This window comes from Macaca thibetana, chromosome 16 (assembly GCF_024542745.1).
Source record: "Macaca thibetana thibetana isolate TM-01 chromosome 16, ASM2454274v1, whole genome shotgun sequence".
In the NCBI taxonomy this organism is placed as follows: domain Eukaryota; kingdom Metazoa; phylum Chordata; class Mammalia; order Primates; family Cercopithecidae; genus Macaca; species Macaca thibetana.
The window spans coordinates 3479885-3505318 of NC_065593.1; the positions used below are offsets into that span (position 1 = coordinate 3479885).

The window sequence follows — 25434 nt, forward strand, 5'->3', positions numbered from 1 at the left end:
CTATAGGGAAATGGGTGATAGAGGTCATCCGTGCACATCTGCCTGCCCCCAGCCCACCTTCTGATTCCCTTTCAGAGTGCCATTCGCAGGCATGGTCAGCCTACCCAGTGGCACGTTTACCATCAGTAGCACCCTGGCCAACTGCAAAGAGAATCCAGCTGATGCCTACCCCTCCTTCCCCCACTGCACTGCTTCCCTTCCCGTATGGGGGCTTTCTGTCTTCTGGCTGCCCTCCAGCCATCCGTAGCCACCCCGTCCCCCTCAACCCGCCAAAAGCCAGACCCAGCAGCGTGGTTCTGGGACCTTTTACCAACAGGTGCGAGGGCTCAGTCGGCTTACCCTCACCACAGGGTCTGCCTTTCTGGATGGAGCCGGTCTTCCTGGGAGGATGGGAGGAGAGACACATTGAGAGTGGTGCAGCCTGGTTAGTAGCTTGCTGACACTCACTCCTACCCCCGGGGTACCAAAGACTTCACTTCTGACAGCTTTCAGCTTCACTCCAACGTTTTCACCTCATGCCTTGGCTGGTGTTTTGGCTTGTGTTCCTTTTTGTTTGCTCACATTAAGCCCCGTTTGTTGAGAAGACAAAAAGGATGCCCCCACTCTATGCCTTCCCTGAGCCTTTCCCTTGAAATTGTTTTCAGGAGCAGAAATGGAGTCATCCTGGCAGAGTCACCTCAGTGTGGTCATGCCTCCCCGGCCCCCTCCCCATGCCCCAGCAATAGTCTAAAAATACTTTCTTTCCACTGAAGAAAGTGAGCTGACTGAGGTGGGGATGGGAGTGGGGACAGGAGAAGCTGGAGATGTGTGTTCTTTGAAGACATCAGAGCCTGGTAGCTGGACTCTGGCCAGATTCTGTGTGGACAGCAGCTCCCTGGGGACCCTGTCACTGGGAATAGGAAGTCTGGTCTTGGGGCGTAAGCAGGAGCTGACAGAAGCTCTCTTCTATCCAAAGGCATCCCAGAGCCTATAGTTTAAATCAGCCATGGTTTATTGGTCTGAAATTTGATGATTCAAAGCTTTGTCAAAACTTTAAGGGATACAGAAATGAATAGGATATGGTTTATGTTTGTGTCTGGTTTTAGTCTGGGGTTTTGTATACAGTCCAAAGGAATGAAGGAGATCTGAATTGATCTCTTTCCTTTTTTCTCCTCATTAGACCTTCCTCTGGGTCTTCCAAGCCCCTAATCTTGTAGCCACAGGCAGGAAAAGAAGGCTTCCAGTGAGCTGGCCACTTGGCCATTAACCAGCTAGCTCCTGTGACAGGCCCTCAGAGTGTGCCCACACCACTGCATCACTTTGCTTTCTGAAAAGGCAGCTTTAGGGGAGGGCAGCCTGCCCCACCCTCTCTGCTGCTCCCAGGCTTCAGGTTAAGGGCTCCAAGAGTGGCCAGACCTCCTGAGGCTTACCACATCTCCCCTAGGGAGTATCCTCAGCTGGGTCAGCCTTCCAGCACCCCTCCTTTGTCACTGTTGCTTCAGTCTGTTGACAGCCTAAGTGGCCATCTTTCCTCTGTTCTCTGAAGTAGTAAAATAAGGATGCTTAGTAACTGTGAGAACTGAATTCAGTTTAACCTGACAAGTGTTGACTGACTGCCTTCTCTGGGCAAGGGTGAGAGGGACTCGGTGTCTGCCTTCAACAGGTATCTGGGCTGGGTGCAGTTGGCTCATGTCTGTAACCCCAGTACTTTGGGAGGCCAAGGCGGGTGAATCTCTTGAGTCCAGGAGTTCAAGACCAGCCTAGGCCACATGATGAAACCCCATTTCTACAAAAACTACAAAAATTAGCCAGGCATGGTGGCACGTGCTTGTAGTCCCAGCTACTCTGGAGGCTAAAGTGGGAAGATTGCTTGAGCCTGGAGGCGGAGGTTGCAGTGAGCCAAGATGGCGCCACCATTGTACTCCAACCTGGGGGACAGAGCAAGACCCTGTCTTGCTCTGACCCATGCCCAATTATTGAGGCATGTCCCAAGAAGATGCTAGGGACACACGGCATCTCTGGATGTCTCCCATCTCTACGTTTTCACATATGAATGGGAGATACCCAGAGATGAAAGACACCCAGAGCTGCATTTCTTCAGAGATGCCCCCGCACCCTGTTTTTTCCTCCACTGGCATCAGAATCCTATTCAATAATCTGCTCTGTTAGCAGCCAGTTTGCACTGAGGTCCCAGATAGGGGTTGGAATTGTGGCAGGTGGGAAGTGGGTACATTAGCCAAGACTACTTGGTCGCAAACAACAGATGTCAACTCCAGCTTGCCTAGGCAAAGAGAAGAGTTTGTCATGACAGGGCAGGGTCTCCCAGAAGTCCAGGTCACCCAGCCCTGGGAAGGGACAAAAAAGATCAGGAAGGCCTTCCAAATCCTCTCTTGTACGTCTGCACCTCTGAGCGCTCTAGCTGCTCCTTCTGGAGAACATAGGCAGTCTCTGCTTCCAGTCCTGTGCTGGCACATGGCCCTGGAGTTACAGAGGACAGTTCTGCCTACCCAGTGAGAACAACCCAGCTCCTGGTGCTGCTGAGTTCCTGGAAGGAGGAGCATCAGACTGGCCCAACTTCGGTATGCATTTCCCTCCCGCTGCAGCCTGTCTCTGTGAACATGGGAGCAGAGTGCCTTAGAAAGTGGACCCCAAGAAGTATCCTCCAGCTGGAGAGAAGAGCCATAGTTCTTTCATCTTTATTCCTGTTATCTCAGATTTGGCTTGGGTAGAGAGCTAGATGAATTGAAAGGAGTCCCTGGAGCTGTTGGTGTTCCATGTAGAGGCATGAAGTGGTGCCAGGAAAAACTGCCATGTGTTTTTTCCCCAGCCTCCCACAGTGGGCTGTGAAACTGGTTTTTAGACCCGAAAGTCAACACCCTAAACTAAAATGCTAGGGCATTTTGAGGTTGGAGTCACAGGACTTAGCTGGATTTTGAACCAGGTGACGGCAGCCATGGCAGCTGGTGGGGGCGGGGCCGGAGGCACTCCCTGTGGGCAACCTACTTTCCAGCTGGACCTTCCAGGCAGAACAGTGCTCTGTGAAGCACCTTCTTTGGCCCTTCTCAGAATCCAGAAGGAGTGTTGACCAAGAGGGGCTGTCCTGATCCAGTAGCTTTAAATCCCTGAGCATGCAAATTCAATAAGTGCATCAGGGAAAGCCAGGCTGACAGTACTGTTCCTGGTAAGTGAGATGCATCAGTCATAACTAAGGAGGCTTTTTGGAAACTGACCTTTTAACTTCAAATGGGTCTGTTGGTTAGAGATAGAGTTTCTGTAGCTGCCTCAGGATTGGTTGTACCACATTGCTGGAGTGAGGGAAGCAGTTAAATGCTGTGACAGTGACAGACTTGGCAATGGAGTCATGGGCACAAGAGGCTCTGCCTCCTCCTCTGGGTACGTATGGTGAATGGGACAGCATGGGAAGGGCCATTTCTGGGGAGCCCTTTGGATATTCTTTTTTTGATACAGTCTGAGACTTCCAAAAAACATAATTTTTTTTTTTTTTTTGAGACTGAGTCTTGCTCTGTCGCCCAGGCTAGAGTGCAGTGGCGCCATCTTGGCTCACTGCAAGCTCCATCTCGGCTCACTGCAAGCTCCGCCTCCCAGGTTCATGCCATTCTCCTGCCTCAGTCTCCTGAGTAGCTGGGACTACAGGCGCCCACCACCACGCCCAGCTAATTTTTTTGTATTTTTAGTAGAGATGGAGTTTCACTGTGTTAGCCAGGATGGTCTTGATCTCCTGACCTCGTGATTCATCTGCCTTGGCCTCTCAAAGTGCTGGGATTACAGGCATGAGCCCCTGTGCCCGGCCCAGAATTTTTTTTTAATTTTTAAATTTCATAAGTCAACAGAAATGATAATCTACTTGAATTTTTGCTGTTTCCTCTCTGTGGTATGTTTTCACTGAAGGGAATCTAGTGATCATGTTTTCTTTGGATTTTTCGATTTGGGCACATGTGTGCTGATATTTTTGGCAGCGGACATCATGGAAGAAGCTTGGGTCTGGGAAAAGGACCCCTGGGGGTGAACTCCCCAGTCTGGCCTGGGTCTGGCTCCCAATGGGCTCTTCTTCCCTTGAACCACAGTCATCTCACCTACCAGCAGCAGCGCTATACAGAGCTAGGCTAGACAAGCTCGGCATTAGTTGTCTCTGATCTGAGGAAACCTGTAGTTAGCCTTTATTTCATGTCACACATCAATTTCTCCTTTCCTTTCTGCTCAATTTGTTGCCGGTTCCCAGCTCCACCAGTAGAAGCTCTCAGGGCAGAGGTGCTGCTGCACAGAGGGCAGGCACCCTACTGAGCTGACAAGGCCGCACCTTCCACTCCCTGCAGCTAAACAGCCCCAGTAATTGATTTCCTTGCCATTAGGGAAATGCCTGCTTTTTAGGATGCACCACAACGCATAGGTGTTATTTCTCTGTCTCTTCTCCAAGGAAATACATGCTAAATTAAGTTTTGTGTTTTTTGTTCACGCTCAGCAGCACCACTGAAAGCCAGGGTTTCACCAGCTGTGTCGTGGCAGCAGTTGCGGAAGGAAGGAACAGAATGGATTTAGCCAGTGCAGTTTGCATGTGCATGTAGGACAGCATTGGTGTCAGGGAGAGGACCTAGGCCACTTTGGATTTTCAGGTACCACAGCAGCTCTTGACAAATGCTTCCTAACAGGGCTTCTGTTCTCCCAGGCATGGGCTGATGCCTTTCGAAGCAGTCCTGATCTCACCGGCGTTGTGCACATATATGAGGAGCTGAAGAGGAAAGGGGTTGAATTTCCCATGGCAGACTTGGACGCTCTGTCTCCCATACACACACCACAGCGGGTAAGTTTCCAGCTGGCACTTTCTAGAAAGACCTACTGCAGAACGGGTGAGCCAAGCTGCTGCAGCCACCCTTCTGCTGCTGCCTTTGAATTATTCAGCTTGTCATCATGCTTTCTTAAAGCTTGGGGGCATTCCTTTTTAATAACAAGGGGCATGCAGGAGTGAGACAGCTGGTTGACTGGTGATTAAGTGGCAGCAGTGTCTGTGGAAGAGTATAATAGAGGGATCAGTTCAGGGTTTTCATGGAAATGGCTACTCGGGCGGAGCCATCCTGTGAGGGTCATTAGCACTTGCTTTTCAGAGGCCCCTAGAATCTGGTGTGGGAATCCTGTTGTCCCTCAGAGCACCATAGCACCTCAGAGCATACAGCGGTCTTGATGTCACTCTTGGGGCAAAAATTAGCTTTCTGGTTTTTCAAGTATGCGAAGTCAAATGGATCTAAAATTTATTTTGAGCTGTGAGCATTCAGCATCAATCCAGATCTGATTCTGGATTCAATCCTTGATTCCATCAGCCTTGGGATCAAAGCTCTGGGAAGGTCCCTTTAGGGGCATCCCACCAAAGCTTTTACAGTGCCAACAGTAACTCGAGCACCATGGAGGGGGCAGCGTGGCACTTCAGGGTTAAAAGCATGTAGGTCATGCCACTCATGGTTTCGCAAGGAAGCTAGTCCCTCTACTGGCTGGGAATCAGCTCCACTCCTAGCCTGGGGGAGAGCCAGGAAAGCACCAGGGTCTGGGAGAGGCACCTCATCCCAGTACATGTCACTTTGCCTGCCCCCATTGCCCATCTCTGAGAAGGACAGCACACCTGTGCACGTCTCTCATAGGAACACGACTTAATGTGCAAGTGGTCATCTGAGATGCCCAAAGGGTAAGCATGAGGGATGGCCTTTTCTTTTTTTTTTTTTTTTTTTTTTTTTTTTTTTTGAGTCAGAGTCTTGCTCTCTCGCCCAGGCCGGAGTGCAGTGGTGAGATCTTGGCTCACTGCACACTCCACCTCCCAGGTTCACGCCATTCTCCTACCTCAGCCTCCCGAGTAGCTGGGACTACAGGCGCCCGCCACCACGCCCGGCTAATTTTTTGTATTTTTAGTAGAGACAGGGTTTCATCGTGTTAGCCGGGATGGTCTCGATCTCCTGACCTCGTGATCCGCCCGCCTTGGCTTCCCAAAGTGCTGGGATTACAGGCATGAGCCACCGCGCCCAGCCCAAGGGATTGCCCTTTCTAGAGCTTGCTCTCATCATGATCCCTCCAGACCGTGCGCTATGCTTTGTGAAATCAACATAATCTGTTTCACTCTTCTAATAATGACAGAGAGCAGTGTTGTTGTTCCTATAATTACAAAAAACATTTGGTAAATTACATAATTACTATTTATATTAGTCTACTTGTAAAGGCCAAAAAAGTAATTCTTATGGTACGAAGTAAAGATTTGTGATTAGCAAAACTTAATAACCGCCCTCCCTCCACTTGGATCCCGAGGTGGTCTTAATAATAGAACCATGACCAGAGGGCTCACAGAGCACTCTCGGTGCTGCCTTTTGGAGTTGCTTTCATTGTCTGCCACACACTCCTTGAGAGGTAAGTAGAGGGAGGAGCCATTGGCAGCCCCACTTCCCAGATGGAGAGCCTGGGCTCAGTGGGGTTCTGTGAGCCTCACCCGGGCAGCAGTGGAGCAGGGCCTTAAGCCTTCTGTGGGCAGCTTTGGGGAAATGCCGCATGGGGTGGGGTAGGTACCAGGCCCAGCTATGCAGGCAGCCCAGGTAAACAGAGGACTTTGTTGTTGCCATGCCAGAGTGTCCCTGAAGTGGATCCAGCCGCGACCATGCCCAGGTCCCAGTCACAGCAGAGGACAAGTGCTGGTTCCCATTCCTCGCCGCCTCCTGCTCCCTACTCCGCACCGCAGGCCCCGGCTCTGAGTGTGACTGGCCCCATCACAGCCAATTCAGAACAGGTACTTGCATACTTTGGGGCCATAGGCAAGCTAGCTGACTCTCCTTATTCATCTTTCTGGGAGACACTTACAAAGGCCTCCCAAGCCAGGCATTATGCTGGGTATCAGGGGCACAGAGATGGAAGAGCTCAATCCCCAGGGGAGACAAATGCTGAGGCAGTCATGGTGGAGTGTGGTCAGGCTGTGCTGGGGAGCAGAACCAAGGACTCAGAGTTGTGAGCCCAGGGTTGAGTGGTGCCTGGGAGGCACTGGGGACCTGACACACAGAGGGTCCTGACACAGGAGTGGGGCTTTGTCATGTGAGACCGCATGCTCAGCAATGACATTGCAAGGCAGAGGTGCAGAGGCGCAGAGCTCTCTCGGAGCAGCAGGTGGCTTGACTGGAGAGCAGGCACATAGGTAGGGCCCAGATCTGGGAGGAAACCATGGCAAAACGTGAGGCCAAAAGCATAGAAGTGCAGCTGAGTTGTGACAGGCTTGTCTGTCATGCAGAGGCTTAGATCTATCCTATAAAAAAAGTCAGCCATCAGAAGCCTGTGACCTGATCAATGAGGCCCTCCTGAAGCACAAGAAGCCTGCTTTTATCCCAAACACTCCCCACCTTCCCGGGTTACTTCCTGATAAACTAATGCAGTTTTAACCCCACGCTGGATTTTTTAGATGAATTGGGGAGTACTCTTTAGAAGAATCCAGAGAATTTCAATTACAATTTGAGAATTGGTCGGACATGGAAAAAAAAAAAAACTCTCCAGTGTTTATATATATATATATATATATTTTTTTTTTTTTTTTTTTTTAGACGGAGTCTTGCTCTGTCACCCAGGCTGGAGTGCAGTGGCCGGATCTCAGCTCACTGCAAGCTCCGCCTCCCGGGTTTACGCCATTCTCCTGCCTCAGCCTCCCGAGTAGCTGGGACTACAGGCGCCCGCCACCTCGCCCGGCTAGTTTTTTGTATTTTTTAGTAGAGACGGGGTTTCACCGTGTTAGCCGGGATCGTCTCTCGATCTCCTGACCTCGTGATCCACCCATCTCGGCCTCCCAAAGTGCTGGGATTACAGGCTTGAGCCACCGCGCCCGGCCTCCAATGTTTATATTTACCAAATTCTTTTTTTTTTTTTTTTTTTGTTGAGACGGAGTCTCGCTCTGTGGCCCAGGCTGGAGTGCTGTGGCTGGATCTCAGCTCACTGCAAGCTCCGCCTCCCGGGTTCACGCCATTCTCCTGCCTCAGCCTCCCGAGTAGCTGGGACTACAGGCGCCCGCCACCTCGCCCGGCTAGTTTTTTGTATTTTTTTAGTAAAGACGGGTTTCACTGTGTTCGCCAGGATGGTCTCGATCTCCTGACCTCGTGATCCGCCCGTCTTGGCCTCCCAAAGTGCTGGGATTACAGGCTTGAGCCACCGCGCCTGGCCTATATTTACCAAATTCTTATTTACTATTTGCGACAATGTCATGACTGTGGAACCTCACTGTAGCAGAGGGGTCAAGCAGTGTGTGTGTAGGGAGGGCAGTGTTATGTTGTGTTCCTCACACTTCCCTGCTAGCTCTGAGCAGGGAGTAAGAGAGGAGGAGGAGTGAACTTGAAGCCCCCAGGGCCTGGGTGTGAGCCCCCTGCTGTGCTGCTCACTGTAGGCTTCAGTCAGGACATTTAACCCCAGTCTCCCATCAGTAAAACAGGTGATCTGTTACCCCACCAGGCAGGTGTGGGCTTGACAGATGGAAAAGGTCCTCATGGTGGCTGCTACCCAAGTGCTGTGGGGAAGGTCTCTGGCTCTTGGCCCTGCTTCTATGGGCAGAACTGTGCCCTTCCTGCTCTGAGGGAAGGCAGAAAATGTTTGAAGTTGGACAGTTACTGAGCCCCTTCACTGACTCACAGTGTGGGAGGTGCTCGGGAAGGCCCTCCTAGTAGCCATAAGATGCTGGGTCTGGAGGGTCTGGGCATAGGTAGCACAGGAGCCCCTGAGGCCTGTTGCCCCTGGGGGAGCCGAATGCAGGCAGAGATAGGCAGGTCAGTACCCAGCCTGGCCAAGAGGACCCAGGGCTTCAGAGTCCACCAGGTGGCTACCCATAGCCTTCCTGGGCCTTCCTAGCCAGAAACCTCTTCTCTCTACCAAGACTTTGAAGAAAACCCCTGGATCATCCACCAGACAGAACCAGAGGCTGACAAGAGCCTCTCGGGACCCAGACCATCTCCCTGGTAGACCATTGATTGAGGTCTCCTGTCCCTGTCTCTATGCTGAGGGTATAAAGCACAACCCAGCTGAGTTCCTGCCCTAAGAAGCTAAGGGTCTGCTGAGCGAACCCACCCACACAGGAGAGGCTGCTACGGCTGCAATAGTGAAAGATGGCACAGCGAGTGGGAACCCGAGGAAGCGGGAGTGGTTGCTTCTACCTCAGAATGGGGTGGGGAGAGTCAGAAAAGGCTTCACTGAGCAGAGGAGTTGTCACTTAAGCTGGGTCACAGTGCAGGAAGAATGACATTACAGTTCCTCTCTCTGGACCTTTGAGCAGGAACAAGGGCCGTACGTGTGTAGTAGAGAGCATAGCTGCATGCCAGGCGCCACGTGGGAACCTCACAGCAGCCTGGTGAGGTGTGGTGTTAGTGCCACCTTTCTGTAGGTGGGGAAACGAAGGCTCAGAGTGGCTCAGGTCCGGCTCTGGATGCTGCTGCTGAGTCTTCCAGGGCTCCCTTCAGTGTCGTGTGCAGTTCTTTACCTCTGTCCAGCATTGTTTGGTCTCTTGTCACTGAGTGATGGGACCAATAAGCACTTCTATGCAGATTCTTCTGTGATACTTCACCATGGGCGAGGAAGGTCCCTGTGGTTTCCGCAGATGCTTCGAGGGGGTTGAGGGAGTGAAGGGGCAGATCTGAGGCACAGGACTGAGGGCAAGGGGAGAAAGTGTTGATGTCTCTGTTGCTGGAGAGGAGCCTCGGGCCTTGGCCCAGTCCAGGCTTTGGGATCGCTGATGGCCAGCTTGGATATTTTTCAAGGGGCTATGTTACCATGTAGGGAGCTGGGTGGGGAAGGTGTCTCCCCTGTGGTCTTCCCCTGTTCTTCTCTCATTCTTGCCACAGCAGAAAAGTGCTGTTGACACTGCCCAGCCTCTCAGAGGATCCTAGTGTTTAGATATAAAACTCCTAGGAACAGAGTCTATAATTCAGAGCTTCGTAGAATAGGATCTCAGCTCTGAAGGGATCTCAGAGCTCGTGCCCTCCTGCACTTGGATTTTAAAGAGCAGGAACGGAAGCCCTGAGAGCTTCAGCTTCTACTCAAGTTCCCATGGTGGGAGAGCCGAGACAGAGAGCCAGCTTGGTGCATTCCTGACACTGAGCCCTTCACTATGTGGTACTGCTTTCATGTCACATTAAGAGAGGCACAACAGACTGTTGGTAGCAGGGCCCATTCAGCTCTCTCAGAGCTGACAGGCAGGCCAGAGGGAGATGAGAAGGTGGCCTCTGCCGTGTGCACTCAGAAAGGCAACCCAGATCTCCCAGTGAGAGGGATTGTCACTAGCCTAGGAGCAAGCTGATTCTGATATTGCAAGTGCAGGCTGACTGACCTTTCCTTCCTGCTTTCCTTCCTCGTGGCCCCCACCAGATTGCCAGGCTGCGGAGTGAACTGGACGTCGTCCGAGGAAACACAAAAGTCATGTCTGAGATGTTAACAGAAATGGTCCCTGGACAGGAGGATTCATCTGATCTGGAGTTGCTACAGGTGAGTCGTCTTGCAGAAGCACTTGGCCTGTGGTGGCAGCTCTACCACCATACACTGTTGGAGGATCCCACCCGGGGACACAGTGGCGAGGTGGGATGGGTCCAGTGGCTCTGTTGTTGATAGTCCATGTCAGCACACACGCAGCCTCACGTTGCCTACGGACAGGCAGAAGCCTGTACCATTGTCTCTCTTTTTTATATTCCTTAATAATATTTTTTCCCGATTATAAAATGCCAGTTGCAGAATACATGCTGCCAGAAAGAAAGAGAAAGCACAGAGAAGAAAATAATAACTTTCTTTGACCCAAGCATAAATAACCACCGTAGGTGCTTTGATGTCTTTTCTTTCTGACTTTTTTGTAGGTTTATTTTCAGTGTAGTTGAGCTTGTACTCTATCTGTATTTTGGTCCCTCAACATCATGTTTTGCAGGAGGGCCTGTTCAACCTTGACTGTGCACAGGAGCCCTTCTAGTGGCACCTCACCTGCAAGGTATCCTGAGACTGAGATCAAGTGTGATGCTCCTGTTCTTTTCCCTAACAGTGAGGATTCCCAGGCATATTGTGGTTGGCCATTGCACACTGGCCTCCCCACCTCTGGACAGCCCATGGATCTGGGGGCATGGCAGAAAGGGGTCCAGGAGTGGGTGGCCTGCAGCCTAGCCCTGAGACCAGGGTCAAGGCCCCTACCTCAGGCCTGTTTCCCAGGGCAGCCAGGTCCAGAGCCAGTACCCAGATCTCCACCACAGCCAGCCTCAGATGACCCTGGCATTTGCAGAAAATGTCAGTGGTACTGCCCTTAGAAGCAGTGACCTTCTGGAGGGTGGAAAAAGGATGCTGTGAACTGCAAGGGCCCATACACTTTGCAACGGGAGGCAAGATGCTTGAGGGAACAGGTCAGGAGCCAGACTGACTTGGCAACCTGGCATGAGTGTCTTATGATACACCTGCTGCTGCTGTTGATACTGCTGTTGGTGTCCAGCCCTCCACTGTCAGTCTTGGTCCCCAAGTGCTGCACCTTCTACCCTGCTGCTGGCACATGCGTGCCGCCTGTGAAGGCCCTGTCCTGGTCCCAGGTTGCTGCTTATTGTGCCCCCTTCCTACTCCAAAACCATCGGCTCTTATGGGGCTGAGGGTGGTTGGAGACCTGTTCCAGGCCTAATACAAAGCACAGTCCTAGGGGCACAGAGGTGCATGAACTGTGGTCCCTGCTCCGGAGGAGCTTGCAGCTGGGAAACAACTTGTCTCTGTGTAACTACACCAGCCTGCTCTTGAAGCTGAGACAAGTACCCTTGGCCCAGCCCCAGTGAGAAGTCCTGAGTGGCCTCTCCCTAGTTCCCAGACCTCACTCCTGACACACCTGCATCAGACCAGGCTTGCCTCAGCTCAGCAGATGCAGCTGAATATGTGCCACACTCCGGGGGACCTGGCTTCCCTTGAATGCATTGTCATTGGCCTCCATTCCCAGCCTGCAGGAAGGTTCGGCCAGGCGTTACCCAGATGCACAGGATTCTGAGGTCAGTCCAGAAACTGAGAAGGCCTCTTGAGGCAGCTTTGTGCTGTGTCAGCGTCGGAATTCCTGCTGACAGGGGGGTTTGCTCTGGATAGAGCCGTGCTCCTGGCAGCAGGGGGTGTGTTGAACAAAGCCAAGATGCTTCCAGACAGCCAGAGCAGACCCAGACAGCAGGAATACTTTGTGTGTTGGGGGGAGAGGGGGGTTTTGGTTTTTTTTTTTTTTTTTTTTTTTTTTGGTTTTTGGTTTTTCTTTTTTTTTTTTTTTTAAACAAGCCCATCAGCCAAGACAAACAGAACCTAATCTCCTGGCGTCAGCTCACGGTTTTCAAAAATAGGTTGCTTCCCATGACGTTTTCCTTCCCTCTGTTTTGTTCCAACTCCAAGCCTCCCAGCCCTCACTGCTATCTTATAAATCAAACAGAAAAAGAATGACTCTGGGTGCCAGTGGGAGGCTGTCCTTCCAGCACAGGAGATTCAGGAGCTGGGCAGCACTGTGGACAGCTGTGAACAGACACAGCCCTCCAGGCTGGTTGGCTGCACGTCTCCGCCATCCCTGACATCTTCCCTCCCCTTCTTCCCCTGGCAGTCAGAAGCCAGCAGGCAGGGTCTCCCAGGGGTCAGAGCCACACTGAACTGCCAGCCTTCCATGTGGAGAAATACCACGGTCTGCTTGGAAAGTGCTGGAATCAGAATGTGTCCCCAGGACCCTCCATCAAGCTGGAGGGCAGCCAGAGTGCTCGGGGCAGAGAAGTGCAGAGCTGAGAGTGCTGGCTAGGCCATGGAAACAAACAACCCAGATGTTCCCACCAACAGAAGCTGCTTCCAGTTCAAGTATAAATTGCTGGGGTAGGAGGTGGGGGGAATAGGAAGAGAGGTAATTGGTGGTGTCAGCCCCAGGATGATCATAACTGTGGGCAGGTTATGTCCTGGTTGCCTCCTGCACATCGCAAAGCACTTTTGGGTGTAGCTTCCTGCAGTAAAGCAAGAGCAGCAGGGAAACTTGACAGTGTGAGCTATTTGCCTGCAGACTCATGGGTATGTGGCTGGTATTTGAGGAGAGGCTGAGGCCACTCTTAGCACCCTGTGCTGTCAGCGTAGCTGGAGCCTCTGAGGAGAAGGAAGGCAGGGTGCCCAGGGTGAACACAGCAACTCCTCCTCTTGAGCTATGTATCAAATCCTCCACTCTCTGAATTGGGAGAGACCTGCCAGGAAGTTGGTTCAGCTCTACACCTGTGTTCAGATTTCTTCCACAGCATCTTGTCTACTGGGTCTTTCTGCACATCCCCAATGACAGGCTATTCACAGCAGCCCACTTGCTTTCAAATGGACATCTTGGTTAGACTTTGGGCAGCAGCACAGCAGACATACAAATTACACAGGCCTATGAATTAATGCCTTCCCATCCATCCCCTCCCACTGATGAGCTGGGTGATGCCAGGTAAGTCACCAGCCATCTCCAGGCCCTCTTCTCCTCTCTAGACTGGAGTGATCACTCACACCTTGGCAGTGCCTGGAGCAGGGCTGGGCTTAGGTAAGGCCTCACAAATCCTAGCTTTCATGACTGTTGTTAGAAAGCCTTTCACACATTGATCTAAAGTGTGTCTCCCTGTAACCTTGATCCTGATCTGTCTTCTTAGACACTAGAACAAGACTAATTCCTCTTTCACATGGGTAGATCCTTAAATATTTGAAGATTGTCATAAGCCACACCCACTGCCCAGTCTCCACATGGAACAAATGTGGTAGTTGGCAGCCCACCATGGGGATGGATAGGCAGTTCTTCACAAGAGGCAGACATTATAAAATGGAGAGTTTCCATCAGCTGAAAACCCTGCTGCGTCACTTCTCGTCTGGTGGTTAAGCCTATCGTTGTCATCCTGTGCAAGGACCTTTAGGTCTGGGCCCAAAATTCAAGACACTGCATCTGTCCCTGCTAAAGTGCATGCCCTTACCTGCAGAAAGCCTGAGTTCGGTTTTCTGGGATCTTTAAAGATTGCGATTCTGTCATCCAGTGCCCTCTGTCTCTCCCAATTTAGCATTTTGAGCTTAGTCTTCAATGAATAACTTTTAATTAATACAATGATGCCAAAAATATATGTTCTTCTGTGGCCATTCATCAGCATCAGATAATAACAGAGGCCTCCTCCTCGTTTCTCCAAGTAGCAGATGGTGTATCTCCTCTTGCTTCTTGCATCTCATTTCAATAAAGACAGAATGGCCAAGGCCATTTTCTCTAGAGAAATCTGGTTTATTCTACATGTTTAACTTCTTTATTCCCCTTTCTCATCAACAAAGACTTTCTTCTCCCTCCCATCTTTGCAGCAACAGAAAACAGATCTTCAGGACCTTATTCCCTGTTCTTCAAACTTGTGGAGGGCTCAGAGGAAATCCATAAAGATGATTAAAAGACTGTTGCGTGAGGTAGGGATGAGAATGTCCCTTGAAGAAAAGATAAAGGCATTGGGATTAATTAGATAGAAAAGAGAGGATATTTACCAAGGTGTTCTAATAGATGGAGGGCTTTTGTACAAGTGACCAGCTGTTCTTCCCTCTGTTGAGGACCAGAAATAGGAGAAGGCCAAAGCTGAAGTCATCAACGTTTAGGAAATTCCTGTCCTGGCTGTTGCATAGTGGAAAGGGTGACCTGAGCAAGCAGTAGGCTCTCAGTTGTCTTAGGCCCAAAGAGAATCACTCTGTTTGAGTGATTTGGAGGTGGAGGAAGCAGAGGAAAGTCTCCCAAGTGAGCCTACTGAGGGTCTGGCTGTGATGACACCACAGAGGACATGCAGGTGGCCACCTGGCACTGTGGTAGCAAAAGTCTTAACATCTGGCCCTCCTCTCACCTTCTGTCCTTTTTTTTCTTCCTTTTTTTTTTTTTTTTTTGAGAAGGAGTCTCGCTTTGTCACCGACACTGGAGTGCAGTGCCATGATCTTGGCTTACTGCAACCTCCGCCTCCTGGGTTCAAGCGATTCTCCCACTTCAGCCTCCCAAGTAGCTGGGATTACAGGCACCTGCCATCATGCCCGGCTAATTTTTGTATTTTTAGTAGAGACGGGGTTTCACCATGTTGGCCAGGCTGGTCTTGAACTCCTGACCTCAGGTGATCCACCAGCCTCAGCCTCCCAGAGCGCTGAGATTACAGGTGTGAGCCACCACGCACGGCCTTTTCTTCCTTTTTGAAACAGATGTAAAAGACTGAAGTCAAGAGATGGTAAAGCTTTCTCTGTGCGGAGACCCCTGGAAATCCCTGAAGTGGAAGCCCCAAGTCATAGTCTCTGGGCCTGTCTTTAGCATAGCTCTTTGGAAAGCCATCGGGATGCTTCTCCAGGATTGGAGCATAGAGGCCCTGCCTGTGGGGTTGGGAGCTATCTAACCCACCACACCAGTGGGAAGGCTGTGGGGAAGAGGCAGCAAACACAAGGCCAGAGCAGATGTTCCTGGTGCTGACTATTGATGAGATCACTGCATTCTGTGCCCTTGGGGCTCATTCTTCCTCCAAGCCGAGGTCACAATGTTAGAGCCTCAGAAATCATCTAATACTTGCCAAACGTTTTAAAAAAGTAACGGAGGCCAGGCACAGTGACTCACACCTGTAATTCCAGCACTTTGGGAGGCTGAGGCAGGTGGATCACTTGAGGTCAGGAGTTCGAGACCAGCCTAGCCAATGTGGTGAAACTCTATCTCTACTGAAAATACAAAAATTAGCCGGGCATGGTGGCAGATGCCTGTAATCCCAGCTACTTGGGAGGCTGAGGCAGGAGAATTGCTTGAACCTGGGAGGCGGAGGCTGCAGTGAACTGAGATCATGCCACTGCACTCCAGCCTAGGTGACAGAGCAAGACTCCATCTCAACAAATCAAATAAATAAATAAATAAATAATGGCTGGGCCCCGTGGCTCATACCTGTAATCCCAGCACTTTGGGACGCTGAGGCGGGTGGATCACAAGGTCAGGAGATCGAGGCCATCCTGGCTAACACGGTGAAACCCCGTCTCTATTAAAATACAAAAAATTAGCCAGGCATGGTAGCCAGCGCCTGTATTCCCAGCTACTCAGGAGGCTGAGGCAGGAGAATGGCATGAACCCGGGAGGTGGAGCTTGCAGTGAGCCGAGATCACGCCATTGCACTCCAGCCTGGGCGACAGAGCAAGACTCCGTCTCAAAAAATAAATAAATAAATAAATAAAGTAATGGAACCTTTTCCTCCACAAATAAAATTTTACAGTGAATGGCAACATTTGAAATCGAGAAAAGCAGAGCAGCCCCAGCTGCCCTGGCCCCGTGCCATGGAGGCTGCTGCAGCACGTCAGTGGCCCTCTGCAGAAGAACTTCCTCATGAATGCAGCCCCCTTGTTTTACACAGGGAGAAGCAGGCCTGCAGAGGACTGAAGACTTGGAGAGTGTATCCAGTCACAGGCTACTTGCTGCCTGCAGCTTGGTCCCCAGCACCCAGCTGGGGCTAGGGCTCTGTGGGAGAGACTGACATCAACCCCTGCTCCCTTCCATCAGGCGGCCGGTGCTTGGCGTATTTGTAGCCATGTTTCTGAGACACTTCCTGCTGTCTACTGAGGAATCTGGTTTGGTTCTCCTCTAAATCCAGTGAACCACCCACGAGGCCTACTCTTTGTTTTGGGGCTTCTGCTGTGTGGAGTGCAGATGGGGGCTGGTCACCCCTTGCTGGAGGTTTTTCTAGAGGGGCTCTGATGACAGACTGGAGTGTGTTGAATGCTGTGGGAGTCTTGAGGAGGGTGGGATGGTGGGGGATCCCCAGAAAACACTGTATGTGAACGGGAAGATGAATAAATGGGAAGTATGTGTTAAAGCTGGCACTGTAAAATGTTAATGATACAATCTAGGTGACAGGCGTATGGTGTCTGTCCACTGTAAAATTCATCCTGTTTTGGTGTATGTTTGAAAATTTTTGTGACAAAATCCTGAGGTGGGGAAACATCCTGAGGCCTTGAAGGATGAGTAGGAGTTTGTTTGATGGAAAAGGAGATAAGGGACATTGTAGGTAGATGGCCAACTTCTCAGGAGCCCTTGAGCAATGTGGAAAGTGCCTGAGGCCACCTATATCCTGAAAAGTCTGAGGTGTGTTTGAAGATGGCCTATGGGCCTTAGGTGCTGATGCCCCAGTCTTCTGGAGGGTAACTTGGATCTATTTCCCACAACATGCTCCCACACTCCCCTGACTTGCAGGTCCTGTGCCTTGTGATTGGCCTGCAGCTGTGATTGGAGAATGTGATTGACTTTTTTCTTTCTCCCTCCCTAACCAAGGACAGCCAGGGCTTGCTGCTAGGCCACAAGCCCCAGAGGCCATACTTTCTTGTAATGGGCCTGTTTGCAGGAGGGGGTGGGTCCTGAGCTAGGACTTGAGATCCTTTTGCTCATCAGAGATTTTCCACAGACACCTGGAGTGCTAGAGCAAGGAGGAGCTCAGCAGTGCCTGGCCTGGTCCTTGTGTGTTGGTACGTCCGCATCCCTGGGGAGGAGACCCGTACGGTGGCCTGGAACAGTCCATGGCAGAGCAGAGAGGCAGAAGTTTGTTTGACCTGTTTTCTCTGTCCTACTGCCCAGCCTCTCTTTTTCATCCTGCACACTTTTGCTAGGTCTTCCTCTGGTACTTCTTCCAAAGTGCGGGGTAAATATGCTGCCCAAGTGTTGGCCACATATCCTTTGTTTCTTTTAGGAAGCAGGGGAGGATGGTCTTTGACAGAGGATAGTTAACCTAAATCTATGCTCCCCTGTCAGCCCTGAACAGAGATGCTCACTGCGTTTTAACAATCTATTAGAAATACTATGATTATTTTAATTGTTCACTTGTCCTGGCTGTTGGAATCCTTCACATGATCTAATGTGATTGCTTCTTTCATAAGTTTGGACATTTTTATTTTGTTTTTGTTTGTTTTAATGTTAAGGGCCTGGCTTTATCAGCATCACTCCTGAGCATGCTTCATTCTGTAATGAGTGTTTCCCCTGCATTGTTGGTTTTCCTGTGTACAGTAATTGTGACTGGGTTTTGACCTGTGAGTGTCCATTGGCGCCTGTGGCCATTATTGCCTGGCAATCCAGACCACATCTGGCAGGCCCCGAGGCCCAGGCAGCTTCTTGAGAGCCCCTCTCCTGCCTGGCCTGGGGACATGAGCCATTCACAACAGAAGAGAGTGGACATTTTGTGGAGTTTTCTCTTTACTAGATAGCAGTGTCCCCTGCAATTAAGATCCAGTATTCACCTCTTCTTATTAATTCTAGCACTTATCTGTATGTTTATAAGTGCTTACTGCTGGTTCAGTAGGGCCTGGGATGAGTCCTAGAGAGGGAAAATTAGATCCTGGATGAACAAAAATTCCCGATTCTCTGAGTGAAGAGTGCTGAGAAGACTGAGTGTATGTGGATAACTGAGCTGGTGGTTTGTTAGAGTTCAGAATACTTTATTTTTTATTTTTATTTTTTGTAGACAGGATCTCACTCTGTTCCCCAGGCTGGAGTGCAGTGGTGCAATCTCGGCTCACTGTAGCCTCTGCCTCCTGGGTTCAAGCAATTCTCCCACCTCAGCCTCCTGAATAGCTGGGATTACAGGTGCACGCCACTGTGCCCAGCTAATTTTTGTATTTTTTCATAGAGATGGGGTTTTACCATGTTGGCCAGGCTAGTCTCAAACTCCTGACCTCAAGTGATCCGCCTCCCTCGGCCTCCCAAAGTGCTGGGATTACAGGCATGAGCCACCGCACCAGCCTCTGAATACTTTAGAGTCATTAATTCTCTCAGAAGTACTTGGGGAGTGCCTCCCATGTGTCAGTCATGGGTACCAGGGAAATGCCTTCTCTGCCCTCAAGGAGCTTCAGTCTAGAGGGGAAGGCACATAAGAAGCCCAGCCCCTGTGTGAGTGCTGTGTTGCAGGATACCAGGGACATACAGGGGGGATGCCTTTGATTCCCCACTTGGCTTGATTGACCACCTGTGTGATGTGTTCAGCAGATGATTACTGGGCTTTTTCACTGTGTGGCTCAGTGCAGGGCTTGAGGGCATCCTTGAGTGGATAAATGGCAACACCCCCTCAAGAGTTTATGATGTGGTAGGAAGGAAGACCCTTTAGCCAAGCTAGCCAGATTATGAGACAATATGAGGAACTAAAAAGAGATTACCATGTCTCCTGTGAATAAATCAGTCACTTCTACCAGAAACGGTTTCAAAATGAAGTTGTTTTGAAACTGAGCTGTGAGAACGAGGGACTTATCTTTCATGTCTTATCCTCTTAACTCACTGGCACCCTCCAGTGCCCAGGTAGGTGGGGACAGCATCTCCCTCTGCTTTAACCCTGTATGGCACACTGGGACTTGGCGCTTTGGTCACAGGCAGTTCCTGTAGTCAGGGATGCTTGGGGGCCAGCCTGGCAGGGTTGCCAGCTCCCTCCTCTGTAGCATCCTCAGTCTGGCATCGCGATGGCAAGGGGCCTGGCAGGAATTGAGGGAGCTCTATAAGCAAATTTGAACAAGGGCATCAGTAAGTCTGCTGTTCTGGAACAGGGAAGGTTCATGGAAGCCAGGCCATAAAGTGCTAAGGCTCTGTCATCAGGGGGATGTTGCTTCTAAGGGTAGAGAGGGCTCCAGTGGCAACTGGGGTGTGCGAATGTCCTCTTTTGGCCAGCCAGGGAGCTGCCTGGGCTTCTGAGGCCTCGGCAAAGTGGCAGACACGCCACCAAAATATACCTAATGCAGTCATAAAATACACTCCTGCTATTGCTGGGAGTGTAAGTAGACTGATGTCATCTTTCTGGAGTGCCTTTTACTATTACTAATTGATGTTATAAATGACCATACCCTTTCACCTAGAAATTTCCCTCCTAAGGAACTCCTCCTATGGAAGTGCTAACCCAAGTGCATATGCATGTTTGTGTACAGGTGTTCATTGCTGCATTATTTGGGTTGGCCACAGAAAGAGAGACCACAACCTAAATGTCCAACAATAGAAGAATGGCGAGATACATTATGAAACACACAAAGGAATGAGGCAGTCTGTACCAAGTGATGGGGAACGGTGTCTGGAATATTTTGTTGAGAAAAAGCAATCTGCAAAGAATCACATTTTAATATTTTTTAATGATTTGTACAAGCATGTACTTGTATACATACAACAGTATGTCTGTCTGGACATTTGTCTGCTGAAAAAGTACTTGCTTCCTCTGGGGAAGGATGGGCAGGCTGTGAAGAGGGAACTTCTACTTTGAATTCGGCACATGTCTGGTTTCATGAACAAGCATGTACTCCTTTTGTGACTTTTAAGAATCAGTACAAATTTTTTCAAAGGAAATAGAATGTGACAAAAAGCACACCCAGCAGGCTACCCAGAGGTGCATGTGTTCCCTAGGAGCTGAACAGGACCTGCCGGGCCATGCAGCAGCGCATCGTGGAGCTCATCTCCCGCGTGTCCAACGAGGAGGTCACCGAGGAGCTGCTGCATGTGAACGACGACCTCAACAATGTCTTCCTTCGATATGAGAGGTGGGAGCCGGATTTCTTTCTTTTTTTTTCCCCTTGAAAAGATTGTTGCCATAACAGAGGGATTTCTTTCATAAACAAAGGAAAGAGAGGGAGAGGGAGAAAGATTAGAGTTGGAAAATACTCATCAGAGATGCTAATTTGTTCCCAGCTGACAGGGAAAATGCTTCTTGTCCTCCTGGGAACCGAGCAGCAGAAGCAGCAGGAAGTTGACGTGCAGAATTAGGCTCTGCCCTTTGTAAGCCTCAGGCTGCTCTGCCTTTCCCCACTGCCCCGCCGCCCCCAGCCCCAGGGAGGGGTAGCACTTGGGGGGCTCTGGGTCCCAGAGCTGCTGCACCTGCTCCTTTGATGATCCTTTGAATTTGAAAAGGATTAAAGGGAAAAAAAAAATCTCTACTAAGAAAAAGGATTTCCTCTTTCCCATCTTAAAAAAAAAAAAAAAGAAAGGAAAAAAGCTTTTCCCTTTGCAAATGTCAGTGTTATCTAGAGCATTCAGGGGAAGCAGGCGGGTGTAAGTGCCGGAATGCTGCTGCTTAGGGAAGCGTGCACACATTCATTTCAGTTCTTTCTGCAGCCAAATCATTTTTGGGTTTGAGGTAACAAACCTGCAAATTCTTTTTTATTTCCAAAGCCTTCCTTCAGGACAAAGCCCAAAATGTCTTATTTAGACCTAGTTTTAAATAGGAGGAATAATGGCAAGCACTGTTCCCATCTCATCACCTGATGGGAGCACACTGGGCTTTCACGAAGGACTCAGCATAAGGACCAGAAAGGACCATGATCAGGCCAGCCTTTTCCCCTTAAAGATGAGGCTTGAGAGGACAGGACAGTGGCTTGAGTCCCCTGCAGACCTGAGGTCCTGGTCCCCTCTGCCAACCAGCTGACTCACACCCTACTGCTGGATTCATCAGGAGGACAAGGATCTGGCGTCAGTTAGGGTCAGAGGGACAGATGCTTGCGTTTGCATTACCCTTTGGGGGCCTAAAGAGTGGTTTTGTTGTGGCCGTCACAGCCTTGGGCCTTGTCTCATCTTTTGATTATGGAAGTACACACCAGTGGCTCTGTGCCCACCTGACAGGCGAAGAAACCTCTGCAGTAAGTGTGGGGGGTCCCTGGGACCCCCAGTGCATCAGTTGAAGAACAGGAGCAGATCTGAGGGGACTTGACTCCCTGCCCGAGGCCCCTTTGTCTTGCCATGTGGTTCCAGTTTCTCCATGGTAAATGGGCTTGCATTTAACCTGTTAAATCTATTTAAGCCCTGCTAGAAAGCATAACAGGAGCTAACTAATATGGGTATTTTCACCCAACAGTCCCCCAGTCCCAGCATTACAAAGAATTCAGAGGCAAAGCCAGGGCTGGTGGCTAGAAGTGCTATCCTGGTTAGAGTGTCTTTGATGATAGTCATCGTTCATTGAAGATGAGTGTGGGAAAGTTACCCCAGGATTAAAATTGTTTCAGATGTATTAATATTCCTGTTCTCCTTGTAGACCACTGTTGAAAAAACACACAAGTCTTTTTTAAAACCACAGGGGACACTCACTGCCTACCCAGATCATTCCTCCTGGGGATCCCTTGTCACCAGATGCTGACCCCAGCAAGTTGGGAGACAGAAGTGGAGCGGCATAACTCACTAAAGCTGGGTGTCTAAGGCTCCAGCTGGAAAGTCTCTTAGCTACCGCTGCCCGTGGCATTTGGAGTTTTTAAATATGATGCAGAACATAATCTGTTCTGCCCCACCCCAACACACACCTCATTACTACTCTTCCATTCCCCACCTGACATAAGGATGACCTGGCCTTCGACAGTTGCTCAAAGCCAAGTCCCCCTGCACTGCCCGATTGGGTGCGGAAGACACTCACTCCACCCTTCTAGCAGTCCTTCGATGATTGGCCCAGGCCTCTCTGTAGCAGCTACTGGCGAGCATTTCCCCAGGCCACAGTCAGGGCTATGCATCTACCTTCCTCCTACTGGTGCCCACCCTATGCATGCCCCAACCCCTTTCCCCAGAGATTCAGTTGGGAGCATGTTAGGAACACTAGCTGGGCGCTTCTCAACACAGCCCTGTGAAGTAGGGAGTCTGCAGCTACTGCCTGACGTTGTAAACATTGGAGAGCTCCAAGGTAAGGTGGTTAAGCCATCCTCCCTCCAGGGACAAGAGGAGCTCTCTGGGCCCAGGTATGTGAGGAGAGGCTGGGGACACTCACAATGACCTCCATGATGGGCCAGCCACCACCCCTTTCTGATGCCCATTCAGGGTTCTGGGTGAGAGGCTGATCCTCTCAGGGGGAGCCACACACACAGAGGAAGCCGTGGCAGAGTTGATATATGGTTTCACTCCCTAGCCCCCAACTAGGACTGGCTGGTCTTGGTCCCAGAGGTTCTTCATAGGACTAGTGAGCACCCCACAGGCCCATATCACAGGCATCCTCTCTCCTTACTTCTGCTTTCCCTTCCCCCGTTAGGTTCGAACGATACAGGTCTGGCCGATCGGTTCAAAATGCCAGTAATGGAGTAAGTATTCCTTCAGAATCCTCTCATCTCCTGAGGCCAGACCTACCCCTCCACGTTTTGGAGGTTGGAGAGACCTCCAGTTTTTCTAACTGGGGTTGAAATATTTGGGAAATTGAAGAGCAAGCTTTGGTTGATGGGATACTAGGGCAGAGCTAGCAGGCACCCCTGATGGGAGGGTGGCAAGGAAGCTCTTAAGTCTGTAGCTCCCAGGACAGTCACTGTTGACTCAGCAACCCCTCCTTCTACTGGGGAGGGGGAGGAGGCAGTGGGCAGGACTCACTGACATCAAGGGCCACCATGGACCCGGAAGGCAGATGGGGAAAGTGACCTTGCTTCTGTACTGGAGCAGTGCTGATGCTTTTCTTTTCAGAACCCTGCACAGTTGCCTTGCTAGCTTCTACCTCAGAGCCTGACTCCAGGGTTCTGGGGCTCATGACCAATCTCACATTCTGACAGGTACTGAACGAAGTGACTGAAGACAACTTAATAGACCTGGGGCCAGGGTCTCCAGCCGTGGTGAGCCCGATGGTGGGGAACACAGCGCCCCCATCTTCCCTCTCCTCCCAGCTTGCAGGCTTGGGTGAGTGTCTCATAGGGACAAAAGGGCCTACTTACTTCCTACCACTGGCCTCCCTTGCAGGCTACCTCTCTTTCTTTCTTGGAAGACCCAAAGAGAGTCTTTTGGGAATACATGTGAAAGTGTATTCCTGAGTCCTAGCCAGTTGTACCACCTTACCTTCAATGCATACCTTTTTTTTCCCCTAAATTTGAAGTTTAAAATCTGTTTTGGAAAGCAGGGATGGGGGAAATTTCAAGGAATTAAAGAAAGGTCACGGCCGGGTGTGGCGGCTCATACCTGTAATCCCAGCACTATGGGAGGCCGAGGTGGGTGGATCACCTGAGGTCAGGAGTTTGAGACCAGCCTGACCAACGTGGCAAAACCAGTCTCTAGTAAAAATACAAAAATTAGCTGGGCATGGTGAGTGCCTGCAATCCCAACTACTTGGAAGGCTGAGGCAGGAGAATTGCTTGAGCCTGGGAGGTGGAGGTTGCAGTGAGCTGAGATCGCGCGTCATTGTACTCCAGCCTGGGCGACAGAGCAAGACACTGTCTCAAAAAAAAAAAAAAGAAAAGAAAGGTCACCTGCCATGTTTTATATATGGAACATTCTCTATGATTGAAGTAATTTCCTTTTCAGTATTAACTAGGTCAAGCCCGGGCTTATAATCCCAGCATTTTGGGAGGCTGAGGTTGGTGGGTCACTTGAGGCCAGGAGTTCGAGACCAGCTTGGCCAAAGTAGTGAAACCCTGTCTCTACTGAAGATACAAAAAAATTAGCCAGACTTAGTGGTGGGTACCTGTAGTCCCAGCTACTTGGGCGGCTGAGGCAGGAGAATTGCTTGAACCCCGGAGGCTGAGGTTGCAGTGAGCTGAGATCGCACCATTGCACTCCAGCCTGGGGGACGACTCCATCTCAAAAACAAAACAAAACAAAACAAACAATCAATATTAACTAGGTCAAGGAGGGCAGATAGGTTTCAGCTCACTGGCTTCTTGGAACACAGGTTTGAGGAGGATGCTGAAGCCACATCAGGGCTTAGAAAAGTCTGTGATTGGCTGGGCGCGGTGGCTCAAGCCTGTAATCCCAGCACTTTGGGAGGCCGAGACGGGCGGATCACGAGGTCAGGAGATCGAGACCATCCTGGCTAACACGGTGAAACCCCGTCTCTACTAAAAAATACAAAAAAAAAAAAAACTAGCTGGGCGACGTGGCGGGCGCCTGTAGTCCCAGCTACTCGGGAGGCTGAGGCAGGAGAATAGCGTGAACCCGGGAGGCGGAGCTTGCAGTGAGCTGAGATCCGGCCACTGCACTCCAGCCCGAGCGACAGAGCGAGACTCCGTCTCAAAAAAAAAAAAAAGAAAAGTCTGTGATTGATTGTTGATATCTACAGAGGGCTTGGAAACAGGAGGTAGCAGCACTGAAATATTTGCTCTCCTTGAACTGTACCATCAGCCTAAAGCAGTCCATTGTCTGGAACTTAAAAGAAACTCACCACTTTCTACTTTCCACAGTTCATTTAGTTTGTACATTCAAAGTGTGTATATGACTCTAGCGCATTGGTTATACTGAATGATACCAATTTATAACAAATGAAATTATAACATTGAAAGAATAAGCACGGCCCTCAAAATTCTTTCCTCTGTCTTGCTTTTCTGCTTTCCTTTTTAAAAAATATTTCTCGGCCGGGTGCGGTGGCTCAAGCCTGTAATCCCAGCACTTTGGGAGGCCGAGACGGGTGGATCATGAGGTCAGGAGATCGAGACCATCCTGGCTAACACGGTGAAACTCCGTCTCTACTAAAAAATACAAAAAACTAGCCGGGCGAGGTGGCGGGCGCCTGTAGTCCCAGCTACTCGGGAGGCTGAGGCAGAAGAATGGCGTGA

General features: G+C 50.4%; 1 protein-coding gene across 7 annotated transcripts in view; it reads left to right on the forward strand.

Annotated features, from left to right (window-relative positions):
• TOM1L2 (target of myb1 like 2 membrane trafficking protein) overlaps positions 1–25434 on the forward strand; it is a 132829-nt gene that overhangs the window by 85949 nt on the left and 21446 nt on the right. For all 7 annotated transcript variants that reach the window (XM_050763427.1, XM_050763428.1, XM_050763430.1 and 4 more), the window contains exons 5-10: positions 4664–4798; positions 6596–6754; positions 10351–10467; positions 20348–20481; positions 22941–22989; positions 23446–23569. In XM_050763427.1, the coding sequence (XP_050619384.1) occupies positions 4664–4798; positions 6596–6754; positions 10351–10467; positions 20348–20481; positions 22941–22989; positions 23446–23569 (718 nt within the window). The remainder of the gene's footprint in view (positions 1–4663; positions 4799–6595; positions 6755–10350; positions 10468–20347; positions 20482–22940; positions 22990–23445; positions 23570–25434) is intronic.